At 42.2% G+C, this 21,484-nt stretch overlaps 1 protein-coding gene across 2 annotated transcripts in view; it reads left to right on the forward strand.

The window, feature by feature from the left end:
• Positions 1–21,484, forward strand: part of EDC3 (enhancer of mRNA decapping 3) — a 70,635-nt gene that overhangs the window by 41,151 nt on the left and 8,000 nt on the right. For both annotated transcript variants that reach the window (XM_089663942.1, XM_089663943.1), the window contains 2 exons: positions 14,035–14,188; positions 16,567–16,784. In XM_089663942.1, coding sequence (XP_089520068.1) covers positions 14,035–14,188; positions 16,567–16,784 — 372 coding nt within the window. The remainder of the gene's footprint in view (positions 1–14,034; positions 14,189–16,566; positions 16,785–21,484) is intronic.

Here is a 21,484-nt window from a genome sequence, read left to right on the forward strand (position 1 = left end):
TACAGACTTAAGAGCATAAATTATTGAAGACAGGTGTAGTTAAAAACTGGGCACATGTTGCAGCAGACAGACTACTTTCAACACACAACATTCAGATGATAGTACTTTGTTTATTGGAAATCTACATTGCCCAAACGTAATGCAGGTTAATTCATTTGTTCGGCTTGTCAAGGGCTCATTCAGAATGAATAGGCTGCCGTAGCACACTGTGCATCAGTGTATGAAAAAATGCATGTTTATGTTCAAGGTGAATAAAGTCAGGTCACCAGGCTGGGCATGCTGTGTGGTAGGACTGAGGACTGTGTAGATCTTATGACCAGACCGATAAAAAAAAAAACAAAAAAAAAAACAAACTTTTGACAGGTAAGACAGCTTCTATATATGTGGTTACACTATGTATTAACCTGTTTTCATAGAGTTCATCTTTAGACTTTGACACATTGGATGCTTACTGGATTATTTTATTGCACCTCTACTTACAGAGAACTGTTAGCTAGAAAATATATTTAAAATAATGCCTATTAAAACCAAGAATTTATGTTCATGCTGCTGGCAAACTTCAGTACCTGAAAACACAAAACCTGCAACCACCAAAGCCTTTAAATTGACCTTTAATGGATAAGTTCACCTTTTAATACAGATAGCTGGTACCATGCGGGTCTCCTGCAGATTGTCAGTGTAATCTGTCTGCTCGTACAAGCAGGCAGTTTTACACCGACCGGAAGAATCAATGAACTACCACAGCACTCAACAGCATCGTGGTAGTTCATTGAGAATTACAAGTTGACATCCGCAAAGGTTATCGGGACTTGTAGTCTCCCATTCACAAAACTCTAAATGAATGACGTGGCTGGGCGGACGGAGCCACACATGGCCGCGTTTTGTTTTTTTTAACAACTGTGACAGCTGTGGGAGAAGATCCCCTGCTAGCTGTCAAAACAGGGAATTGGGGGGAGCAGAGCCCTGTCCTACAGTAACATGTTTCATGTTACACCCTGAATATGGGTGTAACATGTTACGAAAGGTGAACTTAATCTTTAAGTCTACTTGCAATGGATAGTATTTGAGGAAGATGCAAACAACTTCTTGCTTCTCTGGTTTTGTGAAGAATGCTGTCATATGTCTTCCCAAGTATTCAAAAAATCTCTGATCTTAGTCCAGCAATGTTTAAATATGGCGGAAACCGTTTTTGAAAATGGGGATAGAATAATTTTTTTGAAAAGAAAAAAGTGAAATTTGAAGAAAAAAAAGGAAGTATTTTTTTTTTACGGTTCGAGGACTGTACTACAGTTGTCGGGCTACATTTGTATAATAATTGTAGGGTGCTAGTCTCAATGTGCAAAAATCTGTAAAATGTTTTAACAAAGCGATTGAAACATACAGTGGTGAATTTAGGAATTGAAATGACTAAATAACCTGTACTCCAATGCATGTTTTGGCTAGCCTTCTTTGTTGCATGCACCCTAAGGTACATGTGCTCCGTCACGGTATACATGATATTTTATGTTTTGGGGGTTTTATTTGATATGCGCAAGCAGAGATCACACAAATGCTTATGTGTAACATTTATTAAAAGTAATGACAGATTAAAAAAATATAACAAAAATACTTAACTAAAGATGTTGTTTCACCATAGAGTTTCCCCCCCCCCCCCCCCCATGATGGCGTGACACAGGTGACCACAGACGCATGCATAACACAGCTCTGACACGAGACTGAGACTTACAAGTTATGGCTGTTGTAATATAGGACTTGAATGTAAGGAAATGGTCAACTCCCATTGCAAGCAATATGACCTTTTAAGGACTTGGTCAGTTTGCAATCACACATCCCTGAAAGATTAGTGAGCTGGCTTGTCAATATAGTCAGCTTACAATGAAAATCCTATACAGTAATACCTCAGTTTAAGAATTTAATTAGTTCTGCAGGACTTTTTGTATAGCGAAAAATTTGTAAACCAAAACACCATTTCCCATAGGAATGCATTGAAAACCAATTAATCTGTTCCGGAGATCAGAAAAAAGTAAACGCTACTAAAATACCTCATGAGTTATTTTATCAAGTCATGCGGTATTTTAGTAGTAAAAACCATGTGTTAATGTTTCAGCTGTCAGCGGGGTTCCCCACTGACCGCTAAATGTAAAAGAATTACCGGCAATTAAATGGCATGCGATCTCCCCTCCCATCCATACCAAGCCCTTCAAGTCTAGTATGGATTTTGAGGGGAACTCCCACGCCAAAATTAAAAAAAAATGGTGTGGGGGGTCCCCCCCCCGAAATCCATACCAGACCCTTATCTGAACACCCCCCTCTTGAGCGAGTGCTCCCACCTCCTGAACCATACCAGGCCACATGCCCCCCCCCCCCCCCCCAAAGCAGCTTGTCCCCATGTTGATGATGGGGACAAGGGCCTCTTCCCCACAACCCTGGCCAGTGGTCATGGGGGTCTGCGGGCAGAGGGCTTATTGGAATCTGGAAGCCCCCTTTAACAGGGGGCCCCCAGATCCCGCCCCCCCATGTGAATGAGTATGAGGTACATGGTACCCCTATTCATTCATAAAAAACAAGGTGTAGTGTGTAAATAGACTGGACATGATGCATGGAGCCACCCAGGGACATCACACATGGGGCCACACCCCATGGAGCAGAGTCACTTGGGTGATGTCCCCAGGTGGCCCTGCCCCTTACAAATTTAAGAACTGTCAAACCACCTGAGTAGGCAGAAGGCTGGAAACAATAAGCGGAGCCTTTTTTTTAATTTTTTTTTTATTTTTTTGGGGTCGGCAGCGGTGGTGACGGCAAGCATTGTGATTGACATTGCATCTACTGCGGGGGACATTCTTTTAGTTCTTTTAATAAAGGGCTTGTCAAAGACCTGCACATGGGGTGTCAGGATCTGGGGGTCCCGTTGTTAAAGGGGGCTTCCAGATTCCAATAAGCCCCCTGTCACAGACCCCCACAACCACCGGCCAGGGATGTGGGGAAGAGGCCCTTGTCCCCATGGGCCCCTCAAGTTGCTTTGGGGGGAGCCCCCCTGCCCTAACGCACCCACCCATGTTGAGGGCCTAGTATGGTTCGGGGGGGGCGCACTCGCTATCCCCCCCGCTTGCTTTCCTGACCTGCCGGGCTGCGTGCTCGGATAAGGGTCTGGTATGGATTTTGGGGGGGACCTCCACACCATTTTTCTTTTTAATTTTGGCGTGGGAGTTCCCCTCAAAATCCATACCAGACCCGAAGGGCTTGGTATGGATGGGAGGAGAGACCGCATACCGTTTTTTTTTTGTTTGTTTTGTTTTTGTTTTTTTTGTTTTTTTTTTTTAATTTATTATGGTGCCGGTTTTTAAATGTAATTACAACTTTTTTTTTTTTCTTCACTACAGCTCAGAAATTCACCTGTCACTTTCCCCCCCAGCTAAAAGAAAGAGAGGTTTTTTTTTAGTTTATTTCTCTGAGTTAAGAGAAACAATGTTTCCTTTTAGTTTCTTAAAAGAAACAAAGTTTCCCTTAACTCTGGGGAAAGTGACAACTAATTCTGTGAGCTATAGTGAAGAAAAAAAAAAAAAGCCAGCAATTGCATTTAAAAATAAGCACTGACATACACTTCGTATTGTGAAAAAAATTCATAAACCAAGGCATTTTCAATGCATTTCCATTCATAAACCGAAAATTACGTTAACCGAGGCATTTGTAAACCGACGTATTACTGTAGTCAACTATGGTAATCAAAATAACCAGGATATTAGATATTTATGAGGCTAACATTAATAAGGAATATGAAATGTGGCTCTCATCCTACCTGTCACAACGCTCCTTCAGCGTTACCTATAATGCTGCCACCTCCCCCTCTCTGTTGGGGTCCCTCAAGGCTCTGTCCTTGGGCCCCTTCTCTTCTCCATCTACACCTCCTCCCTTGGCCAACTCATACACTCTCACGGCTTCAACTACCACCTCTATACCGACGACACACAAATCTATTTCTCAACCCCTCACCTCACCCCCTCAGTCTCTGCCCGAATCACACACCTATTGAGCGACATATCAGACTGGATGTTGCTCCACTTCCTTAAACTGAACCTCTCCAAAACCGAGTTTCTTGTCTTCCCCCCCCCCCCCCCCCAGCCCAGACACCACCCCCCATTGACTTCTCCATCACATCCAACAACGCCACCATCAAACCCGCCCCGCAGGCCAGAGTACTTGGTGTCATTCTGGACTCTATCCTATCCTTCCAGCCCCAAGTCCAATCTTTAACAAACTCGTGCAGACTCCACCTCCGCAACATCGCCAAAATACGCACATTACTAACCCCAGAAAATGCTAAACAGCTCACCCACTCCCTCATCATATCGCGACTCGACTACTGCAACTCCCTCCTCACTGGCCTGCCTCGCCGCTGGCTATCCCCGCTTCAATCGATCCTGAATACGGCTGCCAGACTCATTCACCTTTCCAACTGCTCCATTTCCGCCACCCCCCTCTGCCAATCCCTCCACTGGCTTCCAATTGCGCAACGGATCAAATTCAAAATCCTAACACTGACGTACAAAGCCGTCCACCATACTGCCCCGAACTACATCACTGACCTAATATCCAAGTACCGCCCAGCACGCACACTCCGCTCCTCACAAGACCTCCTTCTCTCTAGTTCCCTGGTCTCCTCCCATGCCCGCCTCCAGGACTTCTCCAGGGTGTCACCCATCCTCTGGAACTCCCTGCCCCAACCCATCAGATTATCACCTACTCTCCTCTCCTTTAGGCGCACCCTGAAAACCCATCTCTTCAGGGATGCCTACCCCACCCCCTGCTAACTTGCCGACCTCCTCCACTCTTCCTACCACTCCATCCCCCACAGCTATCTCCTCCTGTGCCACCATCCCCTCCCTCCTAGATTGTAAGCTCGAAAGAGCAGGGCCCTCAATCCCCTCATGTTTTGCATTGTATTGGTATTGTTCTGTCACATGTTCTGTCCCCCTTTGTAATGTACAGAGCTGAGCGAACTATTGGCGCTTTATAAATACTGTATAATAATAATAATAATGTGCGGTTTCCTATCAACATGGTTTTACCTTTTTATAGTCATCAGCCTGTTCCCCAATCTTGTGCTGTAGGGCCCGGATGTACTCCCTTTCTATTTTATACACCCTTTTGCTTTAAATTAAACCTTTTTTACTTTACATTAACGAATCCTTTAGTTTCTAGCAAGAAAAATGTGAAACCCCAACACAGGTAGCCTTAAGCAGGGTGCTGGACGTATCTTCTTTTGGCCCACAGCCAATCTGCTGTCTCGTAAACTGCAAATGCAGCTCTCGGCCTGCTGCATTGCTTTGGCCCCCTGCCAATCTGCTGTCCCATAAACGGCAAATACAGATTTTAGCCTCTTACTTGGTTTCAGAGTTGTGATTTGGCTTTGGAAAATGATTGAGGTAAATAGATTTGTGGGGCTACAGCCTTCTTGCACCAATAAAGACATAACCGCAACCTTGGATCTTCACTACGCTGAAAGATCTCATTGAAAGTGTTCAGTTTTTTCCTAATTTTATAAGAAAATGTTGCATTCTTCCAAGTCATGATACATATTACCAGATTCATAACCTTATTGTAGAGGTAAAGCATTATAATAGATGAACTAATGTTTGTGTTGTGCACTGCACAAATCTAACATGTCAGTGCTTTGTTCCGAAATGTTTATCTTTGGCTCTGTCAATTAACCTTTTCCTGTGTAATCTTTTACTGGCAAGATTTCTGTCCGCTGTGCCAAATCATTGTGCTGAAGGAGTTTGTGTTATAACATGTTGTGTGTTGTATTAAGCAGCATGAGATTTGCGTGATGGGATTCTCTTTTAAAAAAAAAAAAGGGTCTCGAAGAAGAGTGTCCAAAGCAGAAAATAGGTTACGGAGTTATTGTGTATATTACAAGTGACCCTTGCCTCTTCCCACAGTGTAAATGATTGCTTTGCATATGTGTTGCGTGTTAAGAACAGTGCTCTATCGATATCTGCCTGGCTTCACTAGCAGCTGTAAAATCTCATAGTAAAACTGTGCAAACAACACCCCTCCCTCCTCTACTCTAGGCCTCTTTAATTGCTTGGCTTCCTGAGCAGCCAACCACCCCCCTCAGCTTCCTATCAAAAGCATGCTCCACTTTGGCTGTGGTTCAGCCTGCTCTGAGAAACAGAGTGCCTGGATCCCCCCCCCCCCCTTCCCAGTTTGCTTTAATTTGATTTTGTGTTTGCTCTCAGCTTCCAATTGCTCCCCACTACCCTGTGTCCTTTCCCCTAGTGGTCTGTGCTGTCTGTTCACCCCAGTGCAAAGTTTACATAACATCCCATATTACTAAAGGAGTGGAAGTATGAGCATTGCCTTGCGTGTGTGAAGCAGGAGGCGTTTCTTCTTTAACAGCACACATGTCACCCAGTAATTAAAAGTCTAAACATTAGCTGTAGTTTCTCCCTCATTGCGTGACAGGACTTTCTCCTTCACCGTCTCCTTCCTCATTAGATTGTGTGCTAAGAGCTGGCTCATCTCCCAAGAAGCAAAAGGGTTAATCGCCTAGCCTGCCAGTTCCTGGAAGTTGCCTTCGTGGTATAGAGAGAGCGTGCCAGTGGGATAGTGCTATGTGGCACGCAAGGTGTTAGACAGGAACACAGAAATTTGTTATTAAATGTAATTACGTAGTATTTATGTGATTATGGATATTGCTTAAGAGGCATTAAGATATTTTCTGATTAAAGTAGTTCATGAATTGACTGCCAGATAAGAAAAATATATTAAATAAATTGAGAAAGCTATAACAAGTATCTTATCCATATTTAAAACAGAATTTTATCCATACCAGTTTGAGAACAATATTCTTTAACAAAAGAACATACATTTTGCATTATTAATTATGCTACCAAAATTAGTGTGTGCTGTGTATTGCTCCTGTTTCTTCTTGCTGGAGGCTGCCATTTCGTGGAAGTCCAGAGAAGAAACTCCTCCCCACCTTGGTCTCAAAAACTATATTTTTCTCAATTAAAGCGGAGTTCCACCCAAAAGTGGAAGCTCTGCTTTTTTGCCTCCTCTCCCCCTCCACTGTCATATTTGGCACATTTTGGGGAGGAGGGGGTGGATACCTGGTTTTGACCGGTACCCGCTCCCACTTCCGGCACAGTTCGCCCTCCCTCTTTCTTCCCGCAGTCTCCTGGGAATCGTCACAGTTCCCAGAAGACTGCCGGACCAATTGGAATGTGCAGCGCAACTCGTGCATGCGTGATTCCACAACTGTCATAGCCTGGTGCACACTGTTGGCACCAGGCGGAGAAGAAACCTTGGGACAGGAGAGTGTGTGTTTATTAAAAGTCAGCAGCTACAGTTTTTGTAGCTGCTGACTTTTAATAAACACAAAAATGGCTGGAATTCCGCTTTTGGAATGTATGTCTTGACTCAGAGAGGCTACAGTGCTGAAGTTCTGCAGAAGAGGGAAAAAAGAGAGAATACCAGGGAGATAGGATAAGACACTATCCTTGTAAGTTTAACTCTTTTGTGTCTCCCTGGCAGCAGAGTTTGTCCTGTCACCTCTCCTGCTTTTCTTTTTCTCCTTCCCTAATCTGTGTTTCCTCTCCACTGTGTCATTCCGGTTGCTTTCTTCTCCCTTCTGCAACAGCAGATCTTAAAGCTGTCAGCTAATCGGCTTCTAGTGGCTCTGATTTTAGGCATAGTGCCGAGAATAGAGAGCAACAGAACATGTGTAGAGCATGGTGAGACAGTGTATTACTGGATTTAAAAAGTACAGGCACTGATTTTTAATGTTTAACATAGGTATACCTGCAAAAGGGAACAGTCTGAGTTACTTTTTCTTCTAAAGTTCCACTTTAAGGACTTTTTTTTTTTATTATACATCCGTGACCTCCTACATGTGGGTGTTTGTTAAAATATGTTACGTGTATAGCACGTACAGTGCCTTGAAAAAGTATTCATACCCCTTGAAATTTTCCATATTTTGTCATGTTACCAAAAACAAAAATGTATTTTATTGGGATTTTATGTGATCGACCAACACAAAGTGACACATAATTGTAAAGTGGAAAGAAAACAATAAATGGTTTTCCAAATTTTTTAAAAATATCTGAAAAATGTGGTGTGTCTTTGCATTCAGCCCCCTTTACTCTGATCTACTTAACTAAAATCTAGTGGAACCAATTGCCTTCAGAAGTCACCTAATTAGTAAATAGAGTCCAACTGTGTGTAATATAATCTCAGTATAAATACTGCTGTTCTGTGAAGCCCTCAGAGGTTTGTTGGAGAACATTAGTGAACAATCGGCATCATGAAGGATAAGGAACGCACCAGACAGGTCATGGATAAAGTTGTGGAGAAGTTTAAAGCGGGGTTAGGTTATAAAAAAATAAACATCTCGCGGAGCACTGTTCAAGCCATCATCTGAAAGTGGAAACCGTATGACACAACTGCAAACCTACTTACACATGGCCATCCTCCTAAACTGACAGGCTGGGCAAGGAGAGCATTAATCAGAGAAGCAGCCAAGAGGCCCATGGTAACTCTGCAGAGCTGCAGAGATCCACAGCTCAGGTGGGAGAATCTGTCCACAGGACAACTATTAGTTGTGCACTCCACAAATCTGGCCCTTATGGAAGAGTGGCAAGAAGTAAGCCATTGTTGAAAGATAGCCATAAGAAGTTACGTTTACAGAGTGTTAGAAGCCATGTGAGGGACACAGCAAACATGTGGAAGAAGGTGCTCTTGTCAGATGACACCAAAATTTAACTTTTTGGCCTAAAAGCAAAATGCTATGTGTGGCGAAAAACTAACACTGCACATCACCCTGAACACACCATCCCCACCGTGAAACATGGTGGTGGCAGCATCATGTTGTGGGGATGCTTTTCTCCAGCAGGGGTGGGGAAGCTGGTCAGTGTTGATGGAAAGATGGATGGAGCCAAATACAGGGCAATCTTAGAAGAAAACCTGTTAGTCTGCAAAAGACTTGAGACTGAGGCAGAGGTTCACCTTCCAGCAGGACAACAGCCCTAAACATACAGCCAGAGCTACAATGGAACGGTTTAGATCAAAGCATATTCATGTGTTAGAATGGATCAGTCAATGTCCAGACCTAAATCCAATTGAGAATCTGTGGCAGGACTTGAAAATTGCTGTCCACAGATGCTCTCCATCCAGTCTGACAGAGCTTGAGCTATTTTCAAACAAGAATGGTCAAAAATTCCACTCTCTAGATGTGCAAAGGTGGTAGAGACATCCCCAAAAAGAATTTCAGCTGTAATTGCAGCGAAAGGTGGTTCTACAATGTATTGACTCAGGGGGGCTGAATACAAATGCACGCTGCACTTTTCACATATTTATTTGTAAAATAATTTGAAAACCATTTATCATTTTCCTTCCACTTCACAATTATGTGCCACTTTGTGTTGGTCTATCACATAAAATTCCAGTAATATACATTTACATTTTTGATCATAACATGACAAAATGTGGAACATTTCAAGGGGTGTGAATACTTTTTTCAAGGCACTGTACCTGAGCACCACCGTGAAACATGGTGGTGGCAGCATCATGTTGTGGGGATGCTTTTCTTCAGCAGGGATGGGGAAGCTGGTCAGAGTTGATGGGAAGATGGATGGAGCCAAATACAGGACAATCTTAGAAGAAAACCTGTTAGTCTGCAAAAGACACTCCTGTCTTTTGCAGACACTCCTGTCCACAGAAACTCCTGTGCTTGCTTTCCTCATAGACTGGACTGCTTTATCAGGATTCTGAATAGCATATGACATTAGTGCTGGTAGCCATTGTTGTATAAGCAAATTTTTACACTGAATAATAGCTGGGTCTTTGGAAACAGAATGAGATGTGCTCCTGCTCTCAGTGCACGTGTGCGGAAATACACTTGTACAATGTTTGTAAAAAGCCCCACAAAATCCTACAATCACTAGGTGTTCACTCAATTCTAGTCTTTTGGGCCCACCAAATGTGTGGTCTAGTCAGTGCTGGGTATGGTGCTAAATCAATTAGTTACCCCTATAAAGGATACAAGGGAGCAAGTAGAAAATCTAGGTAGAAGGGTGGCCTGGTGAAGAACGTGTTAAGCAAAGCATTCATTAGTCTTGAGTAGATGAATGAGCACCTGTGTGAATGGAGGAAGCATTGCGTGTGACCACAGAACAGCTGTAGAGAGCAGGTGCAGCTGGAGTAACCTGTCTAACAGCTTGTTATCCTTCATTCATGTATGGTGCTAAGTGTCAACAAAGTTCAGAACACTCAAGGAAGTCTATTCAGTACTTAGCCACTTTCAACACATTGTGATCACAGGACTTCTGTCTGTAGCATGTACTGATTGTGCATGGGTTGGTTCTAGTTTGCAGCTTACACTTCAAGCATTTCTTACAAAATCTCTCAATTTCCATGAATATGTTAAATCTGTTGATGGTCAACCACCTTTTGTAGTTTGAGTGGTCTAATGTTTCTCAGCAAATAAATCCATGATTGGTCTATTAGCTGGCCATACCCCATTATAATTTTTTGGAATTCAGAAATCTTATTCATCATAGTATTTGACAGTACCATTTTTGACTCAACAAAGTTTTTTGTATGAACACCTTGAAAGATTTTGTTTGATTACCCTACCATTGCTTGAGAGTCTATTCAATATCAATTTTGGGCCGCACATATGTATTAGGAGAAGTGTTTGTTTTTTTTTTTTCCTGAACAATACCACATTCACATTTTTGAGAAACATTTTTCATTCTCCTCATTGTGATTTTTTTTTTTTTTTTTTTTTTAACCTCCTTACCCCTGCCTAAAATGTTTGACCCCATGAGTGTTCTAAAAATTAATTTTTTTGATCCCTCTTCTACAAAGGAATGGCCTGCTTTAGCTAATATTACTTGCGTTACCTACACAACATGCTCTTTGCTGACTGTCTAAATTTATTTTACAAAGAAATACTGAACATCAAAACACTAAGCACTTATTTGCAGTTTCTAGTGACGGAACAATGTCAGGAGCTCCCAACTGTATTCAGGTTGCTGCTGTATGTTTGGAGATGTCAGAAAAAGGTGACAAAGACAGTTGCTGCTGCTCTCTTGACTATGCCAAAGTATCAAAAGAATAAAAACTCTACAGTTCACTTTGCTGTACTAGAATGTAAGCTAGCTTCAGAAATGTTTTATGTAAAGACTCCCTTAAAGCTTCTGTAGTGTGGGGTAATTTCAGGGTAGATGTCAGACAGCTGGAATCATCGATGGCCACTTCTCTATGACAGGGTTGAACCAGCCAGGTGTGTTCACACCAAATGCACTGGTATGCATTGATCAATGCATGTCCGTGCATACACATTGTAAAAGCAATGTATTTCAAGGGGCAGTTCACACCAGTGTGCTGTGCTGATGGGCATTGCACTGCTCTGAAAAAACAAATGGAACAGTCCCTTTTTTGTTTTCAGTACAATGCAGTGTAGGTAAACGCAAGCAAATGCACATGAACCCAACAATGAAAACTGACCATTTAAAGTGTTACTAAACCCAGGACCCTAGGTTCACTTTATTTGGTCTCCCTGAATACAGACTACAGGAAAATGCAATTATTTTAGTAGATATAAACTGCTAAATACCTTTTTCTCATCAGCAGTTAGAGAAGTCTTGTGACTTCTATCAGTGTTCAACAGAGCACTGGTTAAAGCTTGTAGGAGGAGCTTTCTTTCTGCTCTAGGAGGATGTAGAACCCCTGACCTCTGTCTGGACAGTGCTGATTGGCCTTGTGTTGATCACATGCACACTCCCAAGAAAAAAAAAACACCTCTCTAGCAATGCACACCAAACTGAGCATGTGCAGAGTGTCTCCACACGATATGTCTCATCAGGAGATAAGAGCGGGACACTGGATAAAGGGGAGGATTAGAGAAGTCAGGATCAAACGGCCTTTTTACACAATGCAGAGGATTAACGCCTCAAGTTCCACAGTGTATATATCAAGCATGCTTTATTGCATGTACAGGCTGATTTTACTGTTGTGGGTTTAGAAACGCTGTAAGATTCTTTTACAAATAAAGTGAAGTTGAAGAAAAAGTATTCCAGATCAACACAGCGCGTGTTCAAGCTCAATGCAGCATGTCATTGAACATTTACATGAACTCAATACATACATTTCAATGTGAATGGAACCTTAAAAGAGAAGCATGGGAATTTTTTTTTTTTTTCAAATCCTACCTAGGTGAATGCAGCATCAGATCAATGCTGCACCTGTCTCCCTCCGGCCCTAAGGGTGAAAACTCAGCGATCGCATGATTGTTGATTGCTGAGTTCTGACCGCCACTGTGAGCAGAGAGCGTTGACTGTCAGTCATCACTGTCTGCTCTGCTTCAGCCTGATGTCAGCTGAAAACGGGTCACAGGAGTACAAAATGAACTGCACTCCTGTGATCCATAGGAGAAGTACAGCCAGAAGAGCTTTAAGTACACATTAAGTTTCTGTTCAAGTATTGATATAGTATTGATTTATGTCAAAATATATTATGCTAGCAGGTACAGAAGGTCAAGAGAGGTAGGGTGAAGTTTTGGCTGATCTTCAGGTACATAATCTGAGAGGGAGATACGGTGATGCCAGAAGTTGCCAGCGGCCTCTTTGAGGTGAAAAGCTTGGCCCCTTGCCTTGGCTTTCATGCCAGTTCTTAATCACAGCTTACAGGCTTTCGTGCGATGGAACAAGAGACTCTGGACTTCATGCAACTGGTGTGGCACTTGTTATGGATTGTCTGTACTATGCCACTCTATGGAATAGCGCAGGTGGACAGGTGGTGTGCCATTTCAGTAAGTTGCACTCTCTGTGGTCAAAAGTCATTTGTGTTGCTCTTAGGAAAAATATATGCCATTTTTAGAGGAGACTACAAAATATATTTACATGTTAAATGCTGCTTCAAGTGTATCTATAGCCAACCCAATTTATTTGAATAGAGTAGGAAATGGTTAAAACCCATCAGATTTATGTTTATTTTTTGCCATCCGTGCCCCTGTCTTGAGATTTCCTATCCTGTGCACAAAACAGGAAGTTAGAATGTTTCCATAATGAGGGAAATGCTCTCTTTAGTCTGTTATCAGAACACGTGTCCTCTTTGGAAGATTTCCCCTTTGCTGCTCTTCTGGTTACAAATCAAAATTTTGGATTTTCCCTAATTTTTAATCTCAGGGTCAAAGGTCACCAGGACAAATTAAAAAGGTGAATCTCCCTAACGCAGATACATAAAACAATGAAAACCTGATTAGGGTTCTACCTACTCTATACAAAACTGCCTATTAGTTGGTTTAAATAAGTACTCCAGAATAGGCAAACAAATCACCCATTAGTACATTCCCCTAGACAAAACACTAAAAAGGTAATAATTTAATTAAAGTCTAATTGAATTTTCATGACCTAATCTCAGCAATTCAAAAAATAACAGCATCTGCTCTTCCAAGCAGGAGGTGTAACAGCAGAGATTACATCATATTCTCTCTTCTCTATCTGCTGTAAAAGGAAACTACAGTTCCCATCAACCACAGGGAATTGTATGGAATGTGGGTGGGTATACTAGACCTGTAAATGTTGAATGTGTCTGGTAGTCTTGGTCTGCCCACCACTGCAAGTGGGGCTGAACTACATCACTGCTTCATGGAGAGAGAGCTACAGAAGGGATGTGTCAAGACCAGTGGCTGGGAGAATAGAAAGCATAGCAGCCACCGGTCTTTCAAACGGGAAACCAAAGAGAATAAAACGTTTGATCTGAAAATGAATAGGCTATTTCAGAGCAACTACTGAGTAAACAGAAGATGGATGACCTATGCAAGTGAAGGTAGAAATTCGGCAACAAGGATAGAGGTTTTTGCCTGGAGTTCTGCATTAAATATGTATTGTTTAAATATTGTATGTATGATCAACCTCTAGACTGTTAATGTTTTTTTTTGGTTTTAAGTTCAGCTTTTTTGGGGGGAAAAAATGAGTACTACACATTTGTCTTCCATTCTTCTTGGCAACTTTCATGTCTGTCCTGCAGATTCCGGTCTGGTGGTACCCAGTGTCTCCTATAGCCTGCACAAGAAGCTGTTAAGTGTAGCTGAGAAGCATGGCCTAACCGTGGAGAAACGGTTGGAAATGTCGGGTGTTTGTGCCAGTCAAATGGCTCTTACATTGCTTGGTGGGCCCAACAGGTGAGCTGGGACATTAATTTACTCTCGCCCTCTCTCTATATGTGTGTGTTGGTGTGTATTATTTTTTTATTTATTTATATATACACAGGATCAATGCATTCAAACACAATAACAATGTTCTAGTCCTAAAAGACCATCCAAGCACCCTACCTTTTAATTGCAATAAGGGAAGTTCGCAGAGCTTTTTTGTTTTTTTTTTTTTTTTTGTTTTTTTTTTCCCCTGACCTTTTCAAGTTAATGGGGCTGCATCACAATCGCCTTGCAACTGTGTGTGGTGTGGTGGTTTTGTATTGTGAGGGTTAAAACCGTAAACAGTGAGGAAGTGACCTATCACCTCCTCAAATGCCTGTCAAATGCCTCTGAAAAGTGATCCAAAGGCTGCCACACGTCTGAGCACTTAGACAGTCTATAGAGGTTCTGAGTGACAACATGTGAGAGGGTATCATCACCCTCACTGGGCTTACATTGCAGTGTTTGATATTGGGCTTTACATAGCCTTTAACTTAAAGCTAAGGTTTAAGTTATGTTAAAAAAAAACAAACATGTCATACCTATTCGGTGCAATGGTTTTGAACAGAGCCGCTGTGGTCCTCTTCTCAGGTTCCACGCTGGCACTCCTGGCTCCTCCTCCTTGAACAGTGCCCCCAATAGCAAGCTGCTTGCTATGGGGATACTAGTGTGTGCTAACTCCAGAGCAACGCTGTATGAGAGACTCTATATAAGACACATAGAGCCGTAACTCGGCCCCGTCTCTCATGCTCTTCTCATTGGCACGCTGGCTGTGATTGACAGCACTGGGAGCCAATTTCTCATGCTGCTGTGTCTCTGCCAGTGAGGGGAGCGAGACCCGGGACAGCCGAGGCTCCCATGTACATCGCTGAAGTGAGAGAGGGTTCAGGTGAGTACTGGGGGGCTGTGGGATGAGCAGCACACAGAAGGTTTTTTGCCATCATGCATAGAATGCATGAAGGTAAAAAAAAACCTTCAGCCTTTACAAGCACTCTAGGTATGTTTGTTTTTTTTTTACTTTTGAGTCTGCTCTCACTTTTTTTTGCATAGTTACATTGGTTCAGCTTGGACCAATTTAAGTATGTATGTGCCATACCTTTTGTGATCCCAGTAGAAGCTGGAAATTACTGTAGCATGCACCACTACTACAATAATCGCTGCTAGCTTTTGCATCCTGTGCCAAGTGGCTGCCCTGCTACATGGTAAACAGGGAGTCGCTCACTTGCCACAGATGCCATTCTTTCTCTAAATAGACGAGGTGGAGATTGTGACATCGCTGCCTTTCCACCTCGTCCAATCAGAGAACCGTTTGCATTAATTGAGAAAGTGCAAAGGGTTCCCTGAATGGTGCCTAAGCCGCCCCCTGAGTGACAGTGCAGAAGGACCGCCACACTGGAAACTAGCGGCAATCAGCAAAGGCTAAGAAGTAAGATACGATGAAGTGAGAGCAGACTATGAATTTCTGCTTTGAAAACCTGCATATGTTCTGATACTTTATAGTTGCTTTGCTTTCTTAGTTATCATAAGGCGGCAAGCAAGAAAGATGGGCAGCAGTTCGGAGAAAATATGTCTCACAGCTCTCAGTCCCATTATTGTCATTACTAGATCCAATAAAGCTCAGTTTATACCAGGCAAAAGCGCGTGCAAGAGAAGAGGATTGAAGCCAATTCTACAGACCGGCCTCATTTCCCACTGTTAAAGCGATACAAGCGTTCCTGGAATGTTCTTTTCACTCACTATGCAGATCTTCTGCTCTCCTGTCTTCCTGCTCTTGCACTGTTCCTGTAATACCAGTTCTTCAGAGGTCTCTAGAGTACAAACCAATTTAGCAAGGTCGTGCTTTGTAAGCCTTGCGTGTGTATAAACAAGCACAGATAAATTACTAGGTGTGGGTTGGTCTTCAGAGTGAATAAACCGGATATTATTGCTGCTGCATGAAACGCACCGAAATCTCCCAGGACTTAAGATTACAATGATCATTAACTGTCTCATAACATAAACACAAAAGTCATTGTCCCTATGAAATGCCTTCTCAGATGTATTACTTGTCTTTTTTATGTGCTTTAATACTGATATCCAAAGAGGAAACCTTGCCTAACAACATTATTATGTATAATTATTTAGGTTTACATCCTGTTAGATAGGGTTGAGCAAACTGTTTGTTTTTTTTTGGTCTTGTTCTCTACTGCCAGATCCTGTTGGTCATGAGTAAAAACATGCTTCTCTCCTGCACAACATAAAAGCTTGCTGGGAATTGGGTGCTCTCAGCAACATTTTAAATATACTGGTTGCTTGTGATCCTTGAGCCTTTTTCAGACTTTGCGCTTGTGTAATGTATCCTAATCACAATTTCATTTTTATACTTCTAGATTAAATCCTAAAAACATACACCAACGACCTACTGTGGCACTTCTGTGTGGGCCTCACATCAAAGGAGCTCAAGGCATTAGCTGTGGTCGTCATTTGGCCAATCATGATGTGGACATTATCCTTTTCTTACCAAACTTTGTTAAGATGTTGGAGCCTGTTACTAACGAACTTAATCTGTTTTGTCGGACTGAAGGCAAGCAGGTGTCAAATGTCAAAGGTGAATAATTTTACATGTATCAAGATATCAAACCTGTTTATTGTTTGAAGCACAGACATGCAAATGACTTCTATGAACAGATACATCTGGAAAGATATCGGTTATTTGGTGTAGTGGGGATAATTCTTGTCACACCAGGCATATGTACTCTCCCTGCCACTGTCTGCAGCATAAGGTGGTGGTGGTGGGGGGGTGGGTGTTACACGCTTTAGTTTTTACCGCCCCCTCAAACACAAGTGTAAATGAGGCCTTACTCAGTTACTGACTTTATGCAACATTTGCAGTTAGCTACAGAATCACCAGCTTTTCTATCCAATCATGCTATCCAGTGCAGCTGCTGCAACTGATATCACACCAGCAATTTGTAGCTGCATGACGAATTGTTGTCAGCTACAGCAGCAACTTTGTAACCAGCTAGAAATCACCAGAGAAAATAGCCAGAAAAGTGCGTTCTTGCTATGAATTTGTTCTCCAAGGTTGCTACTCTAGCAAGCTTTTGGAGCTCATTCACATTCATGGCTGGGGAGTGTTAAAAATAGGCAGTTGAGCTACAGGTTTATACCCTTTCAGCATTTAACAGGAAGTACTGTTATGGCATAATGTTCTGTAAGGTTTTATTTTAATTAACCCCTTCACGCCGGTCGCACGCAAATGTGCAGCCTCCCGGCGTCTGGACCTAGATGCCGAGCGGCCGCACGTTTGCGTTCAATATACAAAATATATATGTGCTGAGAGCGCGCGCTCCCAGCACACAAGTAAGGTACTCACCGAAAGGTCCCTGTCTCCTCTTGCGATCGGGACCTTTCCCGATCATGTGACCGGCCGTGACGTCACGGCGGCCACATGACACTAAGCTCCGCCCCGTCCCGCCCACCTCCTGGCACAGGAACTCCTCTTCACGCCGGGACGATCTGGCGTGAAGGGGTTAAAGCTGCAAAATATTGAAAATGACTGTTGAAATTACATTAGCAAGTTAAAGATATGTAAACCCAATCACTAAAATCTCATGAAAGTTTTAAAGTTTAGAGCAACTGACCTTCCTAACACAGCAGTGTTTTTTGTTTTTTTTGTTTTGTTTTTTAGGCCCTATTTGCTGCAGTCTTTTACATTGTAATATGGATTATATGGGCTGTGTAAACATATTAAACTATTTTATAGCTAAAACCACACTGGCATGACCTTGTTAAGCAATCACGTATGGAACACATGGTTTTTTGTTTGAAAGCAGATTTGTCTAGTCAAGCAGTGTATGTAGTGTCAAAATGATTGTTCGTTTTCAGTGTGTTGCGTTTATGTAATAATTTGTCTCTTTTTTTTTTTTTTTTTTTTTTTTTTTTAGATCCTTTCACACCAAAAGCATTGGGCTGCAGAGGCCTTAGGCAATCTTACCCAATGCAACACATCTACAAAGTACAATTTAAAGTATAACTAAGCCTGGGTTTACACTGCATGTAATTTGCATAGGAATAGCACCACATAGCTGTGCGAATTACATGCAAATGTACAGTGCAGGAAATAAGTATTTGATCCCCTGCTGATTTTGAATGTTTGGCCACTCACAATTAACCTACCATTCAAATTTTAGACTGATCATTTCTTTGTAACACTGAGAGACAGAATAGCAACAAAGAATTCAAAACAAATGCATGTCTAACAAATTATGCACTGATTTGCATGTTCATGAGGGAAATAAGTATTTGATCCCCTTCACAAAACATGACTTAGTACTTAGTGGCAAATCCCTTGTTGGCAATCACAGAGGTCAGACATTTCCTGTAGTTGGCCACCAGGTTTGCACACATCTCAGGAGGGATTTTGGCCCACTCCTTTTGGCAGATCCTCTCCCAAGTTATTAAGGTTTGGTGGCTGACGTTTGGCAACTCAAACTTTCAGCTCCCTCCACAGATTTTCAATCAGATTAAGGTCTGGAGACTGGCTAGGCCACTCCAGGACCTTAATGTGCTTCTTCTTGAGCCACTCCTTTGTTGACTTGGCTGTGTGTTTTGGGTCATTGTCTTACTGGAACACCCATCCACGACCCATTTTCAATGCCCTGGCTAAGGGAAGAAGGTTCTCACCCAAGATTTGACGGTACATTGCCTCGTCCATCGTCCCTTTGATGCGGTGCAGTTGTTCTGTCCGCTTAGCAGAAAAACACTCCCAAAGCAGAATGTTTCCACCACGTTTGACAGTTGGGATGGTGTTCTTGGGGTCATAGGCAGCATTCCTCTTCCTCCAAACACGGCGAGTTGAATTTATGCCAAAGAGCTCGATTTTGGTCTCATCTGACCACAACACTTTCAACCAGTCCTCCTCTGCATCATTCAGATATTCAGTGGCAAACTTCAGACGGGCCTGGACATGTGCTTTCTTGAGAAGAGGGACCTTTGCAACACTGTAGGATTTCAATCCTTGTTGGTGTAGTGTGTTACCAAATGTTTTCTTGGTGACTGTGGTCCCAGCTGCCTGGAGATCATTGACAAGATCCTCACGTGTAGTTTTGGGATGATTCCTCACTGTTCTCACGATCATTGACACGCCACGAGGTGAGAACTTGCATGGTGCACCAGACCTAGGGAGACTGACAGTTGTTTTGTGTTTCTTCCATTTGTGAATGATTGCACCAACTGTTGTCACCTTCTCACCAAGCTGCTTGGCAATAGTTTGGTAGCCCAGTCCAGCCTTCTGTAGGTCTACAATCTTGTCCCTGACATCCCTGGACAGCTCTTTGGTCTTTGCCATAGTGGAGAGTTTGGAATCTGATTGTTTGATTGCTCTTGTGGACAGGTGTCTTTTATACAGGTAACAAAATGAGATTAGCAGCACTCCCTTTAAGAGACTGCTTCTAATCTCAGCTTGTTACCTGAAGGAAAGACACCTGGTAGCCAGAAATCCTGCTGAATGATAGGAGATCAAATACTTTTTTCCCTTTTATGAACATCCAAATCCGTGTATAATTTGTTAGATATGCATTTCTTTAGAATTTGTTATTGCTATTCTGTCTCTTTGTTACAATACACCTACCATTCGATTTTTAGACTGATCATTTCTTTGTGAGTGGGCAAACATTCAAAATCAGTAAGGGATCAAATACTTATTTCCTTCATTGTATATGCGGTGCGATGTGAGCCATACATTTTGTATGGCTTACATCACATCGCATCCGCACCAAAAAGGTGCAGCACCCTTTTTTTTTTAAATCCGCACCTGAATCGCATCGCATGGGTGTTCTCACCCATGCAACTCTGGCAATCACATTGCGTTTTGTGATCTGCTTCGGGGTGTCATTCAATTATCTTGACACCTGCACCAGACTGCATGAACGCAGTGCGATTGCAATGCAGTGCGGGAAATGCACAGGATTTGCCGCATTTCCCGCACCTCATTGGTGTGAACCTGGGTTCAAGAAAAACCTTTTTAGTTTTGGATAGGGTACAAAGGGATTAGAACCCCATCTGTTTTTTATTGTTGTCTGTGCCCCTGTTAAGGAGATTCACCTTTTTCTATTTGTTCTGTTTACTGTTATCATTGAAAGTGAAAGTAAATAAAAACCCAAATTTTGGGTTGTCCCCAGAAAAGTAATAGAGGGGAAACTAGTTCTGGTCACTTGGGAGTCTCCAAGAGATTCCCTTAATTTGCAGGGATTTCTTCTCAATTTCTGTTTGGCTATGGGAGAGGAAGTGAAGGGAATTCTCCACAATTGCACACAGATAGCGAAGAAAAAAATCTGACGGGTTATAACCCTCCCTTACTCTAGCCAAAATGGAAAGTTTTGCCTATAGTTCTACTTAGTGTGAATGGGCTACACACCAATGACGTCTTCTGATTAACTTTATGGAATTAACAAGCACATGTAGCACACATTGCCATCCTTTCAGCCAAAGCCACACTCCCAAAATGCATTTCACCCATAGCTGGGAAGGTGAAACGTGACTTTTGGTGAAAGACCACAGTGTATCCTGTATGTGCGTGTTCATTCAATTAACCAGAAGACGTCATAGATGTACGGTCAATTCTCTTTGCTAGTATGCAGGGTATACAGGCTTTTTTTTTTCTTATTTATTATCTTTTATTACATTTTATTTTATATACAAAAAAAAAACAGCCATATATCTTATTGCAACATATACATCCACTTTAGCCCCCTACCCACCCTCCCCTCCCTGTCCAATTGAATCTTACCATCTTCTTCCCCTTCCTGTTTATCAACCCGCATCTGTAAACCTATTCCTGTAATCTATTTATCTAGTTTAACCAGCTAAATTCTCTGGCTCTACTACCAGGGTCCACCTCATTTTCAAATATTTTTCAAATGTTTTAAATTCATACCACCTACTCCATTCTTTTCTACTCCATTCTTTTCTAAGTTTATCCATTTTATCTTCCTCTATATGGTGTAACTCCTCTATCCTATTAATATAGTCAATTCTATCTATCCAGTCCCTCATTGTTGGGGGGGGTCCTGGGCCTGCCAAAACTTAGGAATAAAACTCTTTGCCACACTGATCAGATGGTAAAATATACTGTTTTTATATTGCTTCACTGACATCTCAGTCTTATGACAAAGACATACCCACAGATCTTTCTGAACAGATATCTCCCAAATCTCCTGTATGTATTGGATTATATCCTGCCAAAACACCTGTATTTTTTGGACAATCCCACCATACGTGGGCCATGGTATGCAGGCTTTGACACCT

The sequence above is a fragment of the Staurois parvus genome, unplaced genomic scaffold (assembly GCF_062004578.1).
Source record: "Staurois parvus isolate SC_StPar_1 unplaced genomic scaffold, SC_StPar_1.0 ptg001805l, whole genome shotgun sequence".
NCBI classification, from domain to species: domain Eukaryota; kingdom Metazoa; phylum Chordata; class Amphibia; order Anura; family Ranidae; genus Staurois; species Staurois parvus.